The 21202-nt window shown below is 39.8% G+C and overlaps 1 protein-coding gene across 4 annotated transcripts in view; it reads left to right on the top strand.

The window, feature by feature from the left end:
- The first annotated feature begins 2224 nt into the window (after positions 1-2224).
- Positions 2225-21202, top strand: part of golga4 (golgin A4) — a 223169-nt gene continuing 204191 nt past the window's right edge. For 3 of the 4 annotated variants that reach the window (XM_041189611.1, XM_041189610.1, XM_041189609.1), the window contains exons 1-3: positions 2225-2401; positions 11602-11703; positions 16822-16920. In XM_041189611.1, the coding sequence (XP_041045545.1) occupies positions 2336-2401; positions 11602-11703; positions 16822-16920 (267 nt within the window). In that variant the 5' untranslated portion in view covers positions 2225-2335. The remainder of the gene's footprint in view (positions 2402-11601; positions 11704-16821; positions 16921-21202) is intronic. The other variant, XM_041189612.1, reaches the window with a different exon arrangement.

The raw sequence follows: 21202 nt of genomic DNA, 5'->3' as shown, positions 1-21202 counted from the left end.
CTTGTCAGTCCCTGCTGCTGCAACAGCAAACTTACCCAGCAGTCATGAAATGAATGGGTGTCTAATTATTTCTGGGAGTTTTAGTTGAGATAAGAACAGTCATCAGTAAAGCTCCTTTTCAAATATTATTTTGGAATCTTTACAGTCCGTCTCGATGAGATGGGTGGGGATATGTGCTCAAGGTGTGGAATTAGATGTAAACTAAGAAATTCCTAACTCAGATGTTAAAATGATATCCAGAAAATCAATTCATTAAAAATCAATGACAGCAAAAGGAAGCAACAAGTGACAAGGCAGTATTTTGGCTGAAGACTCACACCACGTGGAGCTAATCTGGTAATTAATTACATACAGCCTGGTGCCTTTTGTTTGAAACAAATAGTGACCGGTTTGCTCTGAAAGCTGAACCCATGTTCACGTTTGTGACCTATGCAATCTTTCTTGCGGTGACTTTAGGAATGCCAACTCTGTTTGGAGGTATTGTGGAAGGTTTCATTACATGACCTTTCGCCTGCAGTTGCCCCACCCTCATTCTTGTGCAATTGATTGCCTGATATATCCCTCCCATGCCAACTCAAAATAAACAGGCACATTTATCAGGATTGGATGAATATAAACTACCAGTCAAACTTCTTCCAATCTTGAATAATTTTATAGCTCATCAATGAAAATATTCAATGAAAATAACATTGAAATAAGTCCAAAAACTTTTATCCCAGGATGTTCTCAGCAAGCTGCTGAAGATTAATCTTTTAATTCCTGGTGGTGCCAAGACAATCCTGAAGGATTGGGAAGCCATGGTGATTCCAAGACTCTCAACTTTCCCTGCCCTGACTGCAGACAGCACCCATGCTGGACTCTTGCCTTCACTGCCCTGGATGCAGACAATTCTTCTGCTGGACCTTCACTGCCCTGACTGCAGAAATCATCCCTGCTAGGTTCTCACTTTCACTGTCCTGGATGCAAACAGCACCCCTGCTGGACTCTTGCCCCTCCTGGCCTGACTGCATACGTCAGTACATACAGAATAGGAATAAAAGTAGGCCATTTGGCACCTCGAGCCTGCTTCACTATTCAATAAGATCATGGCTGAACTGTTTTTGTTTTTAATTTCACATTCCCATCTACCCCCGATAACCTTTGATTTCCTTGCCTAACAACAATCTACCTACCTCTGCCTTAAAAATATTCAATGACCCCACCTCCACCACCTTCTGAGGCAGAGTTCCAAAGTCGCACAACCTTCTGAGAGAAAGAATTTCTCCTCATCCTGCCCTAAAAGGGTAACCCCTATTTTTAAACCGTGCCCCCTAGTTCTGAACTCACTCACAAGAGGAAACATCCTTTCCACATCCACCTTGTCAATACCGTTCATAATCTTATATACTTCAATCAAGTCACTCCTCACTCTTCTAAACTCCAGTGGAAACAAGCCCAGTCTGTCTAACTTTTCCTCATAAGGCAACCTGCTCATTCCAGGTATCAATCTAGTAAACCTCCTCTGAACCGTCTCCAATGCATTTACATCCTTCCTTAAATAAGGAGACCAAAACTGCACACAATGTTCGAGATGTGGTCTCACCAACGCTTTGTATAACTGAAACATAACATCCTTACTTTTATGCTCAAATCTTCTCGTAATAAAGGATAACATTCCATTAGCCTTCTTAATTACTTGCTGGACCTGTATAATAACTTTTTGTGACCCATGCACTGTAACACCTAGATCCTTCAGCACTTCAGAACTGCACCTCGGAATTCTGCAGCCGTTCTCCTTTTATGTAATATTCTGCTTTTTTATTCTTCCTGCCAAAATGAACAGCTTCACAATTTCCTAAATGCTGTTCCATCTGTCAGATTTTTGCCCCTCACTCGACCTATTTAAATGCATCTGCAACCTCCTTATGTCCTCTCTACAACATATACAATATATTCCTACCTATCTTTGTGTCATCTGCAAATTTAACCACCATGCCTTCACTCTCCTCATCTAAGTCATTGATGTAAATTGTAAAACGTTGAGGACCCAGCACAGACCCCGCGGGACTCCACTTATCACACCCTGCCAATCAGAAAGACTCTCACCTCCCATGCTCTGGGTGCAGAGAGCGCCCCTGTTGGACTCTCATTTTCGCTGCCCTGACTGAACACAGCGCCCCTGTTGGACTCACGGGATCCACATCCGGCTCGCGCTGCCGTGGCCACGTCGCCGGCGCATGCGCCCAGTTGCTGGCCGGGTCGTCAGTCCGGGAGCCGCGGCCTGAAGGTAGTCGGGTCATTGGCACAACCTTCGCGCCCTCATTCGGCTACAGCGGCGACCCCGGCAGCCGGAGAGATGTTCAGGAAACTCAAGCAGAAGATTAACGAGGAGCAGTTTCCGGTCAGGAGCAGCCAAGCTCAGGTGAGGGAGGCCGGCGGGCAGGCCCGGGCTGCGGCGCTCCTGTGGGTCTCGGAGGAGATGGCCCGGCCCCCTATCCTCCCCCGCCCGGTCCGGCCACTGGTGCCCCCCCCGGCCTCTCTCGCCGTGTGCGGGTCGGGAGCACCTCGGGGTGATTTGGCGCCCCATCACTAACAGGTGTCAGAGCCGCAAGTTTGCAATCAAAATATGGGGCCCGATCTGTTTAAAATACGTTGAAATTGGAGGGGGAGGGTGGAGAAACTGGAAAAAAGTTCAGAATACTCCTGACCCTCATCCTCTGGTAATCTTGCAGATGAACTCTCACGCAGCAGGGATTCACTTCCGGCACCTAGGTGCTGTTTTGGTGGCTGGGACCTCAAGAAAGTGGGAATGGGAAAATCCCTCATGTGTGCTTGGTGGGGAATTTTTAAGCGCAGTGATTTTCTGATTTCAGAGTTGGTCACAACGCTGTTACAGCAAACGTTTTGTTGTAATTTGAGAGGTTTGGAAGAGAAACAAAACCTGGGTCCTTGACATCACCCACCTTAATTGTATTATGAGATGACTTTGGTGATATTGAGATACTCAATCTACATAATAAAAGATGGGTATGTAATACGATGTCAGGATTTCTCTGAGAATTTTCAGTCTCTGGAGCACAGTCGAGAAGAGCATTTAGTTGTCCATGTTTGAATCGCAGCTTTCTCCATCCTCTAGCTGGGTTTCTAATTCGTTCTTCTCCCGAGGATGGGAGATACTCAGTAGTTAGTATATTGAAGACATAGGTGGTTGACTTTTGGACATGAAGGAATCAAAGTATGGAGATAAGGCAGGAAAGTACAGTTGAGACTTTGAATCGGGGTAGAAGCTCAAGGGACCGTATGGACTTCTGCTACTGTGATTCATCGATGGGGTGCTTCAGCATTGCGGAGTTAGCTCACTCATCAATATGAGGAAGGGTACGCATTCAGCGTTTCTAAGCATTTCTCTGATTGGCTTATTGCTTTATTACTTTAAGATAAAAGCAAAAAACTATGGATGCTGGAAATCCAAAACAAAAATAAAAATACCTGGAAAAACTCAGCAGGTCTGACAGTATCTGCAGAGAGGAACATAGTTAAGGTTTTGAGTCCATATGACTCTTCAACAGAACTATTTTCTTCTATTTTTCCTTAGTTCTAATGAAGAGTCATACCGACTCAAAACGTTAACTGTGTTCCTCTCCGCAGATGCTGCCAGACCTGAGTTTTTCCAGGTATTTTTGTTTTTGCTTTATTACTTTGTTACTTTAGTAATAAGGATGTAGTTAATGACAGATTGTTTTTAGTTTTAGCGAAATTGGGCATTTGCTTAACAAAACAACAAAAAGGCTAATTGTAACTTTGAAGTGAATTTTATTAGTCATTTAGGCAGCTTTTTAAAATTAACTGCCATTTGGGTTCTTTGCATCTGAACAAAAAGTTACAAAATGCCACTGTGCACTTCACCTAGTGATTCTTTACAATCTGTGGCTAGCAGACTTGTGTGACAAGTCACCAGAAGTATTGTGTTGTGATTATTGACACTGCATTAATATCATGTTTGACTAGAAATTAAATGCTGATTTAATATAGTTGTCTCTTCACATAGGGTTGATGATATAACACTTCAAACCTACCCCTTTTTGAAAATGTTGAGAACCCGGATATTGTGTATCAGTGGATTTGTGGGGCATTACAGATGGGCCCACTGCTGTTCTCCCAGTGCAACCATCCACTTGTCATCAGAAGTCACTTGGACAAATGTCAGAAACCTAGCCAGGCTAATTATAAAACAGTGACTACTCCTGCCCCTCCCACCCCAAGATGAACTAATTTTGTACAGTAGTATAATCATAGTTTCTGAAGTTTATCCTCTTGGGTATGATGTTTGAACATCTCTAACTTTGAAAGATTAATTAGGTGAGTTCCTACTTCCAGTTTTACTAATAGCCCTGAATACGGTGAATTCCAGGTAGAATTAATAGCAGTAATGCTTCAATCTTGAAAGCTAAATAAAGAAAAGTAGAACCCTCAAAAGATGCATGGGAAAATAAATAGTGCCATATTTAGCATACTCACTCAACTGGTTTTTGTCCTTTCAGAATATACCTTTAGAGAGATTTGCAACTGAATCTTGGTACTTCATTGGCCTACATTTAGGCTTATTCTGACAATGACATGGCTGTTTTCTTTTGGCTTGCATTTTTAATTTCCTGTTTATCCAACCACTCTCCTGAGTATTGAAGGATTCTCAATCCTTAAATTTTATGCACAGCACTCTGCTGATTTTAATTGTTATTTCAAAATCAGAAAAATGTGTGTAAATATTGTACTTGACTTTTATATAAGATTCTCAATAAAAAATCAGTTGCAAATAGCAAATTAGAACATGGAAAATAAATAATCTCTCAATGGCGATTTCAGCAGCTGCTACACTGAGATGAGTGCAAAAACAATCAATATTGGTAGCAACATAAAATATTAAAACTTAAAAGCATCCCAAAACCCATAGATCTTTCTTGACTAAGACAGCATAAAGCAAGGAATTCTGAACTACAATCTGAAAAATAATCAGCTGGCCTGGGCATGAAATGAATCCATCTTTAAGCTATTTACTGCGTTATTAGCAGTTAGGAAAGATATATTTCTTGTTAAACTCTACATAAATACACTTGGACAGGCCTGTACACAATATAGATTACTCTTTCTCACATATAGATAATGGTTTACCTAAAGATACCCAAGTCAAAAGACTGCTGGCAGCACTCCAGAAAAGGATATCAGACTTGCAAGAAATGCTATTCTTGTAAAGTTGGAAGGTTAAAAAAATCTTTGTAGTCTGAATAATTCTCTTCTCGTTATTTGGAAACAGGCAGACAGGAATCTGGTGGGATTTTCAGCAGAACATTTGACTTCAAAATTCTTGTCATAAGGATTGTCTTTCACCATTGTTGATATTTGATTTTAATAATAAATGTTTGAGTAAGCATCTTAAGATATAGAATTCTATACATGGTGTTTTTTAAAGATTATTTGAGTTGGGGAGGGTAAAACAAAAAAAGACGTGAATGCTTAACTCAGAATTTTGATTTCATTATTTCTGTGCATTCAGTGGGGACTGCCAAATTTTGTGGTTGACTGGTATGGCAAGTAAATCAAGAATTGCAATGATGTTGAATGAGCTGTCCAATCTCGCTCCAAAACAATGCGTCCCATAATATTCCAGGATTGATTCCCAGACTCTACCAGTAGTTGTCTTGAGGTTGTAGGTGTGTTGTCACTTTTGGCATCATTACCTCTGGGCAAGGAAGGGCAAAATATTAGCTGCTGATGGCTATTCTGTGACACCCTTCACCTGGTGAGAAAGTGAAGATAAGCAACAATTCAGCTAAATATTAAGAGCTTTTCCATCATGATACCCTTTGACTGACGAGCCTCCACATGGCATAAACTAATCTATTCAAATTGACACTTTAGCTGAGAGCTGTCAGTGTACCGTCATAGCCTTGTTGGCATGATTGTACAACATGGAAACAGGCCATTCTGTGTCATTTTATGTAATCTGTACAATTTAGATTATTATGTATAATTACAAAGTATTGACAACATTGAAACAGGCCATTCGACCCAACAGGTCCACACCAATGTTTATACACCATATGAACCTCCTCCCACGCTTCTTCATCTAGCCCCATCAACATATCCTTCTTTTCTCCCTCATGCTCATGTAGCTTTCCCTTGGATGTATCTGTGCTATTTGCGTCATCTGTTTCTTGTGGTAACGAGTTCTATGTTCTTACCATCCTGAGTAAAGAAGTTTCTTCTGAATTCTCTGTTAGATTTATTGGTGACTATCTTATGTTTATGGTGTCTCGTTCTAATCTTGCCTGCAAGTAGAAACATTCTCTACATCTATCCTTTCAAACCCATTGAATTTCATATTTTTAGGCAACACATCAATATTTCAAAATCCTAATGGTAAATGCAGTCTATGCTCACATGTGAAAGATGACCAAGTAAAATACTAGTGGGCCACTCTTGCATTCTTGGAGAAGAGAAAGGTTATGGGGAGTGCATGACATGATAAGTTGGAGAGCTGGAAGAAAATTGGTACAATATTTTTAAGGCCTTGTGTTCAGTCTTACAAGAGAGCTTTCCATGATGTTTTGTTTTACTTTATATAAAGTACTTGTAGATGAACTATTTATCTGAACTAGTCTGTTGCTCAATGTCAGGCCCCTTATCCAGTCCAAATATAGTTTGTTAAATTGATCTATTCAATTTGTGATGCTGTAGCTATATGTTATAAAGCATAGCATATGCAGTATTTTTTTAGAGACATTCTTTTAAAGAGAAGCATATTCTAAATTTATACATCCAACAACATCCAATGTTTTACAAACTGCAGAGCTTTAAAGAACAAAGGTGGGACCCTGAGGATTTTCAGAAATCAGCTTAAAAATCTGTTTTTATTCATTTAGCACTAAATCAAATTGATGCTTGTCATAAATGTTTACTGGTTTAGATATTCCATTCGAGCAAATAATGGAACAGTGCATTTCAAAAGGGAGGATGATCTGTAACTCTCAAATAGTAGACACCTGGTGAGCATAAGCCACTTTGTAAATTGTGCTTTGGCTTAATGGCAGTGATGAAATAATATTATAAGTGTTGCTATGTGTGTCATCCTGTCTCTATGGATGAATATTGGCACCTATCCCAAATGCCTTGAATTTTAATTTATCTTCTGAGAAGGTGGTGGTAAACTGCCTTCTTGAATTGCTGCAGTCCACGTGGAGTAGGTACTTCCATGGTGCTCTTCTGGAGAGGATTGCAGATTTCTGATCCAACGAGAGTGAAGGAATGATGAAATAGTTCCAAGTCGGGATGGTGTGTGACTTGATGGGGAACTTGCAGATACTGGTGTTCCCATGCATATGCTGCCCTCGTCCTTACAGGTGGTAGATGTTGTGGGTTTGGAAGATGCTGTCAAAGGAGCCTTGGCGAGTTGCTACATTGCATCTTGTAGATGGTATACACCAGTGCCAATGTGCGGGGGGAGTGAATGTTTAAGGTGGTGCATGGGCTGCTGGTTAAGTGGCTGCTTTGTCTTGGGTGGTGTTAAGCTTCTTGTTTATTGTTGGAGCAGCACACATCCAGGCACATGAAGAATATTCCATCACACTCCTGACACGCATCGATGCAGATGGTGGACAGGCTTTGGGGAGTCAGGAGCTGAGTTACTCAGTGCAGAATTTCCACCCTCTGACTGAATTTTGTAGTCACAGCATTTATATGGCTGGTCCAGTTCAGCTTCTGGCCACCGGTAATGCCCAGGATGATGTTAATGGGGGATTCAGCGATGGTAATGCCGTTGAATATCAAGGGGCAATGGTTAGATTCTCTCTTGTTGGAGATGGCCATAACCTGGCACTTGTTTGTCACAAACGTTACTTGTCACTTATCAGTCCAAACCTGCATGTTGTCCAGGTCTTGCTAAGTGCAGACATAGGCTGCTCCAGGAGCTGAGGAGTTGCGAATGGTACTGAACACTGTGCTGTCGTCAGTGAGTATCCCAGCTTCTGACCTTATGGTAAAGGAAAGATCACAACTGAAGTTGCTGAAGTTGGTTGGCCTAGCATGCCTATCCTGAGGAACTTTTGCAACGATGTCCTGGGGCTGAGAATATTGGCCTGGAACAGGCACAGCCATTCATTGTGCTAGATATGACTCCAACTAGTAAAGTGTTTTCTACAAGAAAACGAGATAGGAGCAGGATTCAACCATGCAAGTCTGCTCTGCCATTCAGTGCGATCATGGCTGATCTTGGGCTTCAACTCCACTTTCCCACCTGCTCCCACATCCCTTGATCCCCTAAGAGACCAAAAATCTGTCTATCATAGCTTTAACAATAGCCAGCGATGGAATGTCCACAACCCTCTGGCATAGAGAATTCCAAAGACTCTCAACCTTTTGACTGAAGAAATTTTTCTTCATCTCAATCCTAAATGATTGATCCCGTATCCTGAGACTGTCTCCCCATGATTTAGATTCCCCAGCTAGCGGAAACAACCACGACAAGCCCCTTCAGAATCTTGCTTAATTGAGATCACCTCCTGTTCTAAACTGCACAGAATGTGGACCCAATTTACTCAGCCTCTCATCATAGGTCAACTCTCTCATCTCAGTGAACAATCTAGTGAACCTTCGCTGTAATGCCTGCAGTACAAGTATATCCTTGCTTAAATATAGAGCCCAGACTGAACACAATATTCCAGATGTGGTCTCATCAAAGTCCTGTGCAATTGTAGCAAGACTTCTTTATTTTGGAAATCCGATCCCCTTGTAATAAAGGCCCAACATGCCATTTACTTTGCAAATTGCTGTACTTCCATGCTAAATTCTGATGCTCCTTGTACGAGTATATCCAAGTCTCTCTGAACATCAACATTTACATATTTCATGCCTTTTTAAAAAAAAAAGTTCTGTTTTTCTATTCTTACAGCCAAAGTGAAGAACCCCACATTTCCCCAATTATGTTCTATTTGCCACCTTGTTGCCCACACACTAAACCTGTCTATCTCTCTTTACAGCCTCTTTGTGTCCTTCTCATAGCTTGCATTCCAACCTGACTTTGTATCATCAGCAAACTTAGATACGTTACTCTCGGTCTCTTTGTCTAAGTCATTAATAGAGATTATAAATAACTGAGGCCCCAACAGTGATCCTTGCAGCACTCCACTAATCACGGTCTGTCAACTTGAAAATGCCCTATTTATCCTTACCTTCTGCTTCCTCTCCACTAACCAATCCTCTCTCCATGCTAACGTATGATCCTCAAACCATGAACCCATATCTTGCCTATTAAATTTTCGTGTGGCACCTTATCAAAAGCCTTTTGGAAATCCTGGTATACTATATCTACTGTTCTCCTTTATCTACTCTACCAGTTGCAATCTCAAAAAGCTCGAATAAATTTGGCAAACACAATTTCCGTTTTGTAAAACCATGTTGACTTTGTCTGACCATTCTATGATTTTCAAAGTGCATTGCTGAGGCTTCACCAATAGTAGATTCCAGCACTTTCCCAGCAATTCCCATTGACTTTAATTTTGCTAGGGCTCCTGATGTCACACCAGGTCAAATGCTGATTTGATGTGTCACTCTCATCTGTGGAATTCAGCTCTTTTGTGTTTTTTTAGGAGCTGAGTGGCCTGACAGAACCCAAATTGAGCTTTGGTGAGCAGGTTATTGCTGAGTAAGTGCCCCTCGATAGGCCTGTCAGTGTCACCTTCGATCATTTTGATGATTGGGAATAGAAATGGATAATAATGACTAGATTGGATTTGTCTTGTTTTTGAGAGGCTCAGAGTACTTCTGTCAGTGATACTGTAGTGTGTAATAAACACAAAATGCTGGAAATACACAGCAGCTCTGGCAGCATCTATGGGCAAAGAAACATTGGGCTGGATCTTCTGGTCGGTGGCAATGCCGAGGCAATTGCTTGCTGTTGGAACAGATAATTGTGGCCCTACGTTTTGCCATCCTTGCAGCCAGATCTACCTGCCCCACGGTTATCCATAGAGAGAAATGGTGAAGAGCAGCAGCAGAGAGAACCTGCCCCCTTTTCACAACACCAGATGGTTGGGAGAGTGGTGATGGAGTGGGTGGGATGGCCATGACCTGAAACAGGAACTCTGTTTCTCCCTCCGCAGGTGCTGCTGTGTGTTTCCAGCATTTTCTGTGTTTATTTTGGATTTCCAGCAAACACAGTATTTTGCTTTTGGATGCTGTAGTTTGTGATGAATAACAACTAACATCAAAATGTGGCTATCACTTTGTATCAAGTTATCAATGTAGATCAGTGGTGGGCAGTCTGCAGCTCGCAGGCAGCATGCGGCCCATCAGGGTTCTGAGTGTAGCCCATGAGACATTTTATTGACCATTACCCACGTGCAGGAAAAAGAATCCAACTGCAGTTGTCATTGATGCATTTGGTTCAGTGACCATCAGCTCAGTACTGCTTCACAGGAAACAAGACAGCACTGTTGAGTGTTTTCACTTCGCTTTTTGCTAGTATTTGCACTGTGCTGAGCGTTATAATAAGTGAAAACGAGTTAAAATGAATTCAGAAACGTTATACGGCGAAAGCATTGACTTCTTAGTGTTGCTTACAAGTATCTGAGCTATGACGTACACTTTGCAATGTTTGGTGTTTTTGTTTCATTTGGACCTGTTTTCAAGTAAATCGCAATAAATGAGTACCCTGTTGTACGGCGTTTGTAAAGCACATAGAAACAAATGATTTCAGTGTTAACGCCAGCTGACTGCCGGTTCTGAAATTTATTATAATCTTAGCTGAAGCAGGTAGCCTTTGATGAAACAAAAATTATGACCTTGTGAAACTGTAATATCTATTTGGGAAGAGAGTTTTTAATTCTTGCAGTCTGATGTTGATTCTATAAATGCAATAACTTTAAGGTAGTCTAGTCTGATTTGTTCCACTGGCGGTTGAGGAAGGTAGCCACTGGAGTGAACATTAGCTACGGTTCAATCAGCATGCCCCATGAATTGTGGAGGACAGATCCAACCAGAAGTCGCACTGAGTATAATGTAGGTAAGGCAAGTGTAACTATTTCTTTTGTTTTTACCATGTGAAGCTGATGACAGTTCTGTTAATATATAAATGCTTCAGCATTTCCTGTAACCCCTTATAAAATATTCAGTGTGTATTAAATGTATTTAATCTTATGGGGGTCATGGTTGGTGCACATGCCCGATTTCAATCTTGCAGCCCACTGAGATGGAGGGTCACTCATGTGGCCCTCACTCACCAAGGTTGCCTCTCACTGATGTAGATCATGCTAAGAAAAGTTAGTGAAGTAGGAAAAAACCAGCAACAACATGAAGATACACGTTAACTTGGAATCAGTGAAAGAATTTCTGAGATAAATAATTTCGACGTATACGCATCTTAGCTATATGCAATGTGGACACACTTTTATATAATGCAATTTTTGATGTTGCTGTCACAAGTGGTGAATGAATAAATCTCTGCCTTTTTCAAAGAATCCCAAATACAATAGAAACAAAAATTCCAAAGTGTGAAATACATGGGACTTTTCGGTGAGGTCTTTTATTTTTTATTAGATTCTGAAAACAGTGTCTCTTTTATCCCCCAAGGCCTCTCCAAAGTCTACTCCACCTTCAACAGGAAATAGAAGCCACACCTCTTCCTTGTCAGGTCAACACAATGAAGGCACTTTCACTCCAGGTGACAGAGAGGTAAATTCAAGTCAAGATATGTTAGTGCTGTAGCCCTATACATCATAGAAGCTTTTTTTTATTGATTAATTGGTGAAATGTCGCAGGATGAAAACAATAATTTGATAGGCTGCACCATTTTTTCCCTTCTATGGAAACACCATAACAAAGATTTCGGTGCAAGTTCGTTTAACTTCTTTCTGTTTCTTTCCACTATTTCCTCTCCTGCTTTTTGTGCTTAAAGCTGATTATAGTGGAAAGTGGAACAGTATTCAATTTGTATCAGTATTGAGGGGGGGAGGGGGCGGTCCTGTGGGGGACAGTCCATCAGTTTGAACATCAACCTCAAGTTAATCAAAACAGAAAATGCTGGAAATACTTTGGAGGTTAGGCACCATCTGTGGAGAGAAAAACAATGAACATTTCAGGTTTGTGACCTTTCATTAGAACTGAAATGTTAACTTTTTTTCTCTCCACAGATGCTGCCTGCTGACCTGAGTATTTCCCACATTTTCTGTTTACTTCAGATTTCCAGAATTTGCAGAAGTTTGCTTTTGTTTTGCAACTCAAGTTAGTTGTTTCACTTGTATATATTTTTCTCAATACAAAATCAGGATTTAGCTGTTTCTGGATTTTGCCACATCAATACCTGCTGTAGTGATACAGCAGCTTTACTATATATCAATTTATTGCCTGATCCATCGTTAGGGAGTTCTTGCACTGAAGTAGCTGCTGGCCACCGAAAACTAGAAATATCTCTGGTAAGTTTTTGGCCAAAGACCAATAAAATCTTCGCCATGGCAGGATTGTTTGGTTTGATTCAGTTTTTCTCTGCTTTCGCAGACCAATATCAGAGTTGGGAGCAATTCCCCCTCTGCAGCTCAATATTTAAAATTACCCTTCAGAAAAGATAACTTTTGGCATACCTGCCTTTAAAATGAACCTGAAGATTAAACATCCCAGTTCTGATTTTTGTGGAAGGCTAGCTAAATATATGTGAAGGATAAAGGAGAGAAGAAGTAAGTTAAATTACTTCCTCTCAATATGGCTTTCCTCATGATTAGCATTCCTATTTGTTATGCTGGGTTATGTTGTTGCTTTAGTTTTATGTCATGAGACTTGTCCAGTATGAGTTGTAACTTTGCTGTTATCAGGCCCTAGCAAGTACATTTTCTTAATCACATATTCTTATGTTTGGCTATGGTCCTATTCCAAATATGATTGGAGAATAAGCTAAATGCAGAGAATGAGACCACCAGAATTGACATTGTAACTTTTTTGCTGATAATTTAAGAAGACTGTCTTGAGGTCTTGGATATCAGTACATTGAGTAAAACCTAATTCCTATTTTTATATTGGTGGAAGACTTGTGCCAAATTATCCACTTTCTTAAGGGCAATTGGGGATGGGCAATAAATGCTGGCCTAGCTAGTGACACCCACACCCTGTGAAAGAATAAAAGAAAAAAGTTGCTGTTTTTCAATTGGGATTTCAGACTAAGATGTTTGGTTGGTTCCATTTTGACTTGACCATTTCCATACTAGAATTATTGCAGTCTAAACCCTTAATCTGATAGGTGTACATGCTTCATGACACTGAGCGGTTTCTTGGAAGCAATAGATGACAATATCGCTTCTGAGTTACATGTTTATGATGGAGATTTTGGGGAAAAGAAAGAGGATGGTGTCGTTGTATATATTTTCAGAATTTATAGAATTTTCAGTCAAGTGAATCACATTATGAGTTGGAATTGTCGCCTGAGGGATTCTTGAATCCAGGCAACTGCTCTCAAGTCAGAAGAGTTCTTGAAATGCAGTGCAGTTAATCAGATTGGTTCATCCATCCATCCAAATTAACAATCATGATTTTACTTGCCAAGTTGGCATTTTTGCAAGTATTTGGCCATTCTTCAGAATAGCTACCAACCTACCCCTTGAGAAACCATGAATATTTTGCATGTTTGCCCAGCCTTGGTAATGAATTATTGTAGGTATGATTGGATGCATATTTTGATGCATCAAGTATATTAAAGGTACAGCAGCTTGGTTAAATACCTGCTCCGTGATATGTATTTTAGGCTCAGTGAACTGCATTAGGATATATCTTTTACAGTACTGGAATATTTGGTTTTGTCTCAATGCTTCACATTATTTAAGATGGTGTATTTTAGCTCTAACTTGTTGCAAAACAGGATCTAAATGACTAAACTAGATATGTAGACTATCAAGTTGTACTGGTGACTGGTTTGGTGACTTGTAGATAACTTACTGATTGTTATATTTAACTAAGCATTGGTTGTATCTCTGTTATGAATGATGGTTAGAAACATATAGTGAAATCCAACTAAGGGTTGGTATCAGGAACTTACTGTTGAAATGATACAAGTTTGCAGTAAAACACTGCAACACCAACAGCCTGATATTCTACTGTAGGTGATGTTATGTTCTACTGAAATAATATTATGGGTAAAGTTTCATTACTGATTATATTGCATTATATGAAATAATACATGTGCATCTTAAATGTTTGCCAAAATTGGATGTATCTCTGTCCTGACTTGCAGATCTTTGTTATTGTGAGCATTATATTTATGGGAGAAATAATAAGTCTTTTCTGTGTTACCTTTCAAAGCAGGGACATTTTTTGGGGCATGGCAAACTGTTCAAATTAACAACTATACAACTTTGTTGGACACTTGGATTGTGCTTTGTCACACACCTTTTCTGGCTCATTCTGAGTTACACAAAATAAGATTTTAATGTTTTCACCTTCATTGGATACATTGCTGAAAATTAAACTCAATTATTTTCCTTTCACTTTTAAGTATCACAATAATTAAGGTTAAAATAAATTTAAAACCTTGATCTATAACTATAGACTGTAGGAACTCAAGAAAGTTATAGACAATTTACTTTCTTCAAGTTACTTGTATTACTTATTTGGAGCTTTCACAATAATTCTCATTATTATTTTCCTTGTCCATGTCAATGTTCATTGGCTTTTTACTCAAAACCTGACTAATTGAGAGTTCACCTTGCTAAAGTTTAAAATGTTTTGCTTTCAATAATTCTGATTTCATCAGTGTTTTAAGGTGAAATATTTCAGGAAAAGAAGCTTAAAACAAATACATGAGTGAGATATCAATGAATTTGAAAGACGTAAGTAAATTCGATCAATAATACGAAAATAGATACAAATGTTGATTGGGAGAAAAATACAATTGCTTAGCAAAAGAAGAGGGAAGCATAAGTATAATATTACACTTTAATGAAATCAAATATGTCAATATTTTTGTGGAATTAGGTGGGACTGACTTGAGTATCACATTGCATGAATAGTTATTTGTCTGCAAGTAATGCATACACAGATAAATTTTAATTTGAACTTGGAAAACATCACATCACTCAATAGGAAAATTCTTGCGTTAGAATTCTCTTTTAACCCTTTTATATCCTCTTATTAAGATAGGTTCAATAACTTCTGTAAAGTCTAAAATTTGAATATAAAAATCTTAGGAATTACTTTTTTTTCAATACAGTAATTTTATGCTCATTAAAGTAAGGCCATGTGTATGGTAGCTTATTTTTCAGTTTTTACATCATGTCAGAATATCTTCAGTATCACTTGAACCACCTTGTTACTATCCCAACAGTTCTGTCTTAAATATCTACAGTTGAGATATGAAGCTGAAGAATGATTATTGCTGACCTTTTCCACCAAGGAAGAGCATTAAAGCTCAACTTGTCTCCACCAGACACCCACACATGCAATAAAGACAGTATCACAGTTGCCAACCAAGAGTGGGAACAAGTGCCTTTTTTTTTTGTTTTTATATCAGACTTGAAGCAATTAAAGGCAGTTATAACACATCTTATTGTCACTTTATAGAAGTTAAGTTGTCACAAACCAAGGATTGAATTGGGGATCTGCTCTATATGGTCTGCTACATGGTGCGTAGTGATTTATGTATTTGGCCAGCGAATCTTTCCAAAGTACTATGTTGCACATTACTCTCCCAACCACTCCGTTTCTCCCAAGTTAGCATTCTTACATTCTGGATTTGTTCATGGAAATTTAATGACAAATGTGCTTTTTAGAATACATGAGTTAATGAGAAGATATTGTTATTTGTCACATTACTTAAAACTTGTTTTTTATATACCCAATATTTTGTTTGCCGAAGCTTTTGAGAGTTTCACGTTGGTTACTCTTCTCTTTGCTCCTGGTTCTCCCTGTCTCTCGCATCTCACCATACTGCATGGAGCGGCATGTGCTGATAGGTAGAAAATAGTCTGTGTTGGTTAACGTTTGAGCAATCTGTTGGTGAACCTGTACCACGTGGACTGCAGCAGTTCAAGAAGGTGACTCACTACACTCTTCTCAAGAACAATTGAAGATGGGCAACAAAATGCTGACCGAGCCAGTGATGCCCACATCCCATGAAAGAACATATATTTTAAAAATGAAGTATCAATTGCAATTGAAGCTTTCTGTTAACTATGGAGCAGGTGGGTGCTGTGGCCTTTGACACATTGGCATGAATCTGCACAGTAGCCTGGTCAAGCAAGAATTTTTTTTATACACATGATATCCACAGGTTTTTTCCAAAACTCTCCTTTAAACAAGTACAATCTTGGTAGATGCTGTTCATCTTGGGGATTAATCTTCCAGACTGTAGGTTCATTTAGCTGATACAAAAATCTTGCACGAAAATCAGGATCAAATTAAAGCAGATTTGGGATTTGTGGAGGAAGCTGTAAATTATTTGTAACCAGCTCTATAATTGATAAAGGCTGCTGTCACTTGCTGCAAAGATGAAAAGGTCATTTTTTTTGCCCAAGGATAAGAGTTCCGAAGAAGAGTTATATTGGACTCGAAACATAAACTCTCTCCACAGATGCTGCCAGATCTGTTGAGTTTTTCTAGCACTTTTGGTTTTTATTTATTTGCCCAAGCATTGTTTTCCTCCCAAGCATGTACCTTTGAATAGATGTGCAGTGAACCCAAATTAAGTCTGAATCTTCCTTGGTGGAGATTATACTTTTAACCATTTACCTGTTTTACCAATAATATGTGCATCATTTCCTCTAAGTATATTTTTATTTTCTTTGTTTCCTTTTCTGCTTGGGAATGAGACAGCTATTGGCCGAGATGATAGCAGAGCCTGCTTTTCTCTCTGAGTATACTATCTTTGCTCTGGAAAGCACCAAACGGCCTAAGGTGCAGAATATCAATGTGGTGAGTCCTCCCACCCTTCCAACAATGTCATGGCAGGGTAGGAGAAGTGTTTAGCAAGAGAAGTTTGTGCTGCTTAATGCTTGCATTTTTTCAAAACCATTTACCATTTAACCCTGTGTTTATCTAGGGGTTTCATTAGAAGGTGATGAAAGCTACTGCTGGTTTTACAAGCATCGAGAACCTGGCCTTAGAAAATTTTTTTTTATTGTTCTGGTATAGTGCCATAATTTAAAAAGTGACATTTTGTATGACAGATCCTTTGCTAAGTGTTCTGAAGGTGCAAGCCTCGAAGAAAATAATGAAACCCTTAGATATCCAAAGTATGCTTTGCTGTAAAGTCTTCACCAAATGTTGCTGTCAACAATTAGCTGCAGTGACTAATATCCGCAATTATATTTCTTTTAAATTAATATTAAAAAGCAATGGTTTACTTTGTTAGTCATGGGCCCACATCTGTTGTGCATTTTTTCTGAAACTTGAATAGACTGAGCTCACGGTGGAATATAGTGCTTCTGAATAGGTGTTTGTTTTTGCTGCATCAGTGCAGTCCTGCCGGAGTAGCAAAAGTGTAAAATTGAAAACATGTAACCTGTTGACATTGAATGATGTTACCAAAATTTACCACCCAGAAACACAAGGGTCGCAGACACATGGGAGCGCCACCACCTGCAAGTTCCAAGCATGCTTCTAAATTTGAACAAAATAAACTGGAACGATATCACTGTTCCTTCACTGTTACTGGGTCAAAATCCTGGTACACTCTCCCAAAGAGCACTATGTATATCTATACCATGTGGACTGCAGCAGTTCAAGAAGATAGTACAGCACCACCACCTTGAGGACAGTTAGGAATGAGCAAGAAATGCTGGCATTGCCAGTAATGCTCACATCCCAAGAATGAATATTAAAAAAATTGGTTGTCAGGAAACACTTCACGGCAAGTGTAATAGAAATCTGGGACTCGCCCAACAGAAAAAAAACTCTTGTGGTGAGGTCAATTGAAAATTAAAAAACAAATTGATAGATTTTTGTTAGGTGAGGCTTAAAGGTTCCAGAACCAAGATGGCTAGAGGAAATTAAGATACAAATCAGCCATGATGTCTTTGAATAACATGACAGGCTTGAGGAGCTGAGTGACCTACTCCTATCAATATATCCTAATTAATCCTGTCTTTCCCAACTAAGGTATTGTTCAGAATGGCCAAAGCTAGAAAGATTATGCATGTGTTGAAACTGAATCAAAAGAACTTCAAGGTTTGGTCTCTATTCCCGACTGATTATCAGCAGGTGATGACTGTGGACCCAGTAGACTGTGTACGTAAGTACACAAGACAGCCCTTGACTATTTTTAAGGCACAGGTAGATAGGGGTGAAAGGTTATCAGGGCGAGGCAGGAATGTGAGGTTAAAATCAGATCAGCCATGATGTTATTGAATGGGGATCAGGCTCAAGGGGCCGAGTGGCTCACTCCTCCTAATTTGTACATTCGTATCTGAATGCTCCATCTACTCTTAATGCAGCACATCTAAATTTAAATGTTCTCAATTTAGTCGCTCAGTTTGATAAAATGGGTCAGATTTCATTATGGTTTAGAATATTTCTTCCAAAGTTATCAACTTATTTTCCAACTTGGCAGTTTTTAACTGCAGTACAAATATTTAGATGTGGCACAAAATTAATAATTTTCCCTGTACAGGAATCCCTTTGGCAGTCACACTAATATGTGCTGCATGTCTGATGCTAAGGATGGGTGGACTTAATTTGTATGATAAGAAGACAGTGTTAGCTCCTTGGGATTATGCTGAAAATGGGCCTTTTTTGAGGTTCATGTGTCAGTTGACAGCAGTCTGTTATTGGTTCAATTCCTAGCTCAGGACTTGAACACAAAAATCAAGATGGACTCCAATGTAGCACTGAGGGAGTGTGCCACTGTTGGAGGGGCTGTATTTAGGACAACACATTAAACTAAGGCCAATTGTCACCCCCTCAGTCTACCCTTGATCATTAGCAAAGTGATGGAAGGTGTTGATGATAGTGCTGTCAAGCAGCACTTATTCATCAGTAACCTGCTCACTGACACTCAATTTTGAGTTCTTCCAGGGCCACTCAGCTCCTGACCTCATTACGGCCTCCGTCCAAACATGAATGAAAGAGCTGATTTCCAGAGATGATTTGAGAGTTGGTTGTCTTTGACATCGTGAAAGCATTTGACCAAGTGGGTAACCAAGGAGCCCTTGCAAAACTGAAGTTAATGGGAATCAGAGGAAAAGTTCTTCACTGGTTGGAGTCACCTCGCATAAAGGAAGATGGTTGTGGTTTTTGGAAGCCATTTATCTCAGCCCCAGAACATGATTGCAGGAGTCCCTCAGGAAGGTGCCCAAGGCTCAGCCATCTTCGACTGCTTCATCAATTACCTTCCCTCCATCGTAAGGTTAAAGTGGAGATGTTAGCTAATGATTTCACAATGTTCACCATTCATGGCTTCTCAGATACTGAAGGAGTCAGTGTCCATATGCAGCAACAAAAAGACAACATCAGAGTTGGGCTGATAATAGACAAGGAACATTGCCAGGCAATGACCACCTCCAACAAGAGAGAATCTAACCATAGATAAAAGCAAAATACTGTGGATGCTGGAAATTTGAAAGAAAAACAGAAAATACTGGAAAAACTCATTAAGTCTGACAGCATTTGTGGAGAAAGAAATAGAGTTGAGGTTTCAAACCCGTGTGACTCTTCAGAGCATACAGTCGTATGGACTCGAAACATCATCTCTGTTTCTCTCTCCACAGATGCTGTCAAACCTTCTGAGAATCTAACCATGTCCCCTTAACATTCAATGACATTGCCATTGTTGAATCCCTCACCATCAACACCTTTGGGGCTACCATTGGCCAGAAACTTACCTGTACCAGCCAAATAAATACTGTGGCTACAAGAACAAATCAAAGGATGGGAATTCTGTGGTGGGTAACATACCTCCTGACTTCGTAAAACTTGTTGTCCACCTACAAGGCTCAAGCTAGTAGTGTGGTGGAAGCTCTCCACTTGGCTAGATGAACGTATTTGCAACTGCATTCTGGAACACATTAGCAGCAGTGTGAGCCATAAAGAAGATGCAGTGAGGCAACTTGTCAAGGCTCTTTTGATAGAACCTCCAAACTTATAACTTCTATCACTGAGAAAGACAATGCAGCAGACGGATGGGAACACCAGTCCTTATGAGGTCCCCAGAATGAGGAACTGTAGTTATGTGGATTGGAGAAGTTGGGGCTGTTTTCCTTGGAGAAAAGAAGGTTGTAAGAACAAAAAAATCCTGGAAAAACTCACCAGGTCTGGCAGTATCTGTGTGAAGAGAAACAGTTAACATTTCGAGTCAGTGTATCTCTTCTTCAGAGCTGGTTGAGAGGAAATTTAATCGAGGCATTCAAAATCATGAGTCTGGGCAAAGAAGATAGGGACATTTTTTTCCCCGTTGGTGGAAGGATTGAGAACAAGAAGGCACAGATTTAAGATAATTAGCAGTAGAAGCAATGGAGACATGAGAAACTGTTTCATGCACAAAGTGGTTAGGTCTTGGAATGCACTGTCTGAGAGTGTGGTGGAGGGGCAATTGAGGCATTCAAGAGGGAATTGGATTGTTATCTGAAAAGGAAGAATGTGCAGGATTACAGGGAGTATGTGGAGGAGTGGCACAAAATGAATTGCTCCTTTGGAGAGACAGCACAGAGTGGCCAAATGGCCTCCTGTCCTGTGATCAATCTGTGGTTCTGTGAAGTTCATTTCCAATTCTATTGCCATTCCTTCATTGTCACTGAGTCAAAATTCTGGAACTTGCTTCCTTCATAACAGCATCATGGAGTGGGCAACAAATGCTTCCCCTGCCAATGATGTTCATATCCCATGAAAGAATTTTTAAAAACCTAAGGCTCTTTTGAGGCAATCCCATGTTTCTCCGTCAGAGAAGAGAAGGGAAGTTTTTGCCTACGCCCTGAGCAGCATTTGTCCCTCCGTCAACATCACAAAAAAAAAATCTGGTTATTATTATATCACTGTGGAAGCTTGCTGTGCGCAAATTGCTGTGTTTCCTACATTACAACAAGTGTACACTTAAAGCACTGCATTGGCTAAAAGCACTTTCAGATGGCTGATTGTGAAGTCAAATGCAAGTCGTCTTATAAATTAAACTATTTAAAATCTGATTTTAAATGGATGTATTGCCTCTTTTTACTCATATTTAAAGTGATTGGCAGAGTAACAATGAAATGAAGAAAAAAAAGAC

The sequence above is a fragment of the Carcharodon carcharias genome, chromosome 6 (assembly GCF_017639515.1).
Source record: "Carcharodon carcharias isolate sCarCar2 chromosome 6, sCarCar2.pri, whole genome shotgun sequence".
In the NCBI taxonomy this organism is placed as follows: Eukaryota; Metazoa; Chordata; class Chondrichthyes; order Lamniformes; family Lamnidae; genus Carcharodon; species Carcharodon carcharias.
This window is presented reverse-complemented; position numbering and strand designations above follow the sequence as displayed.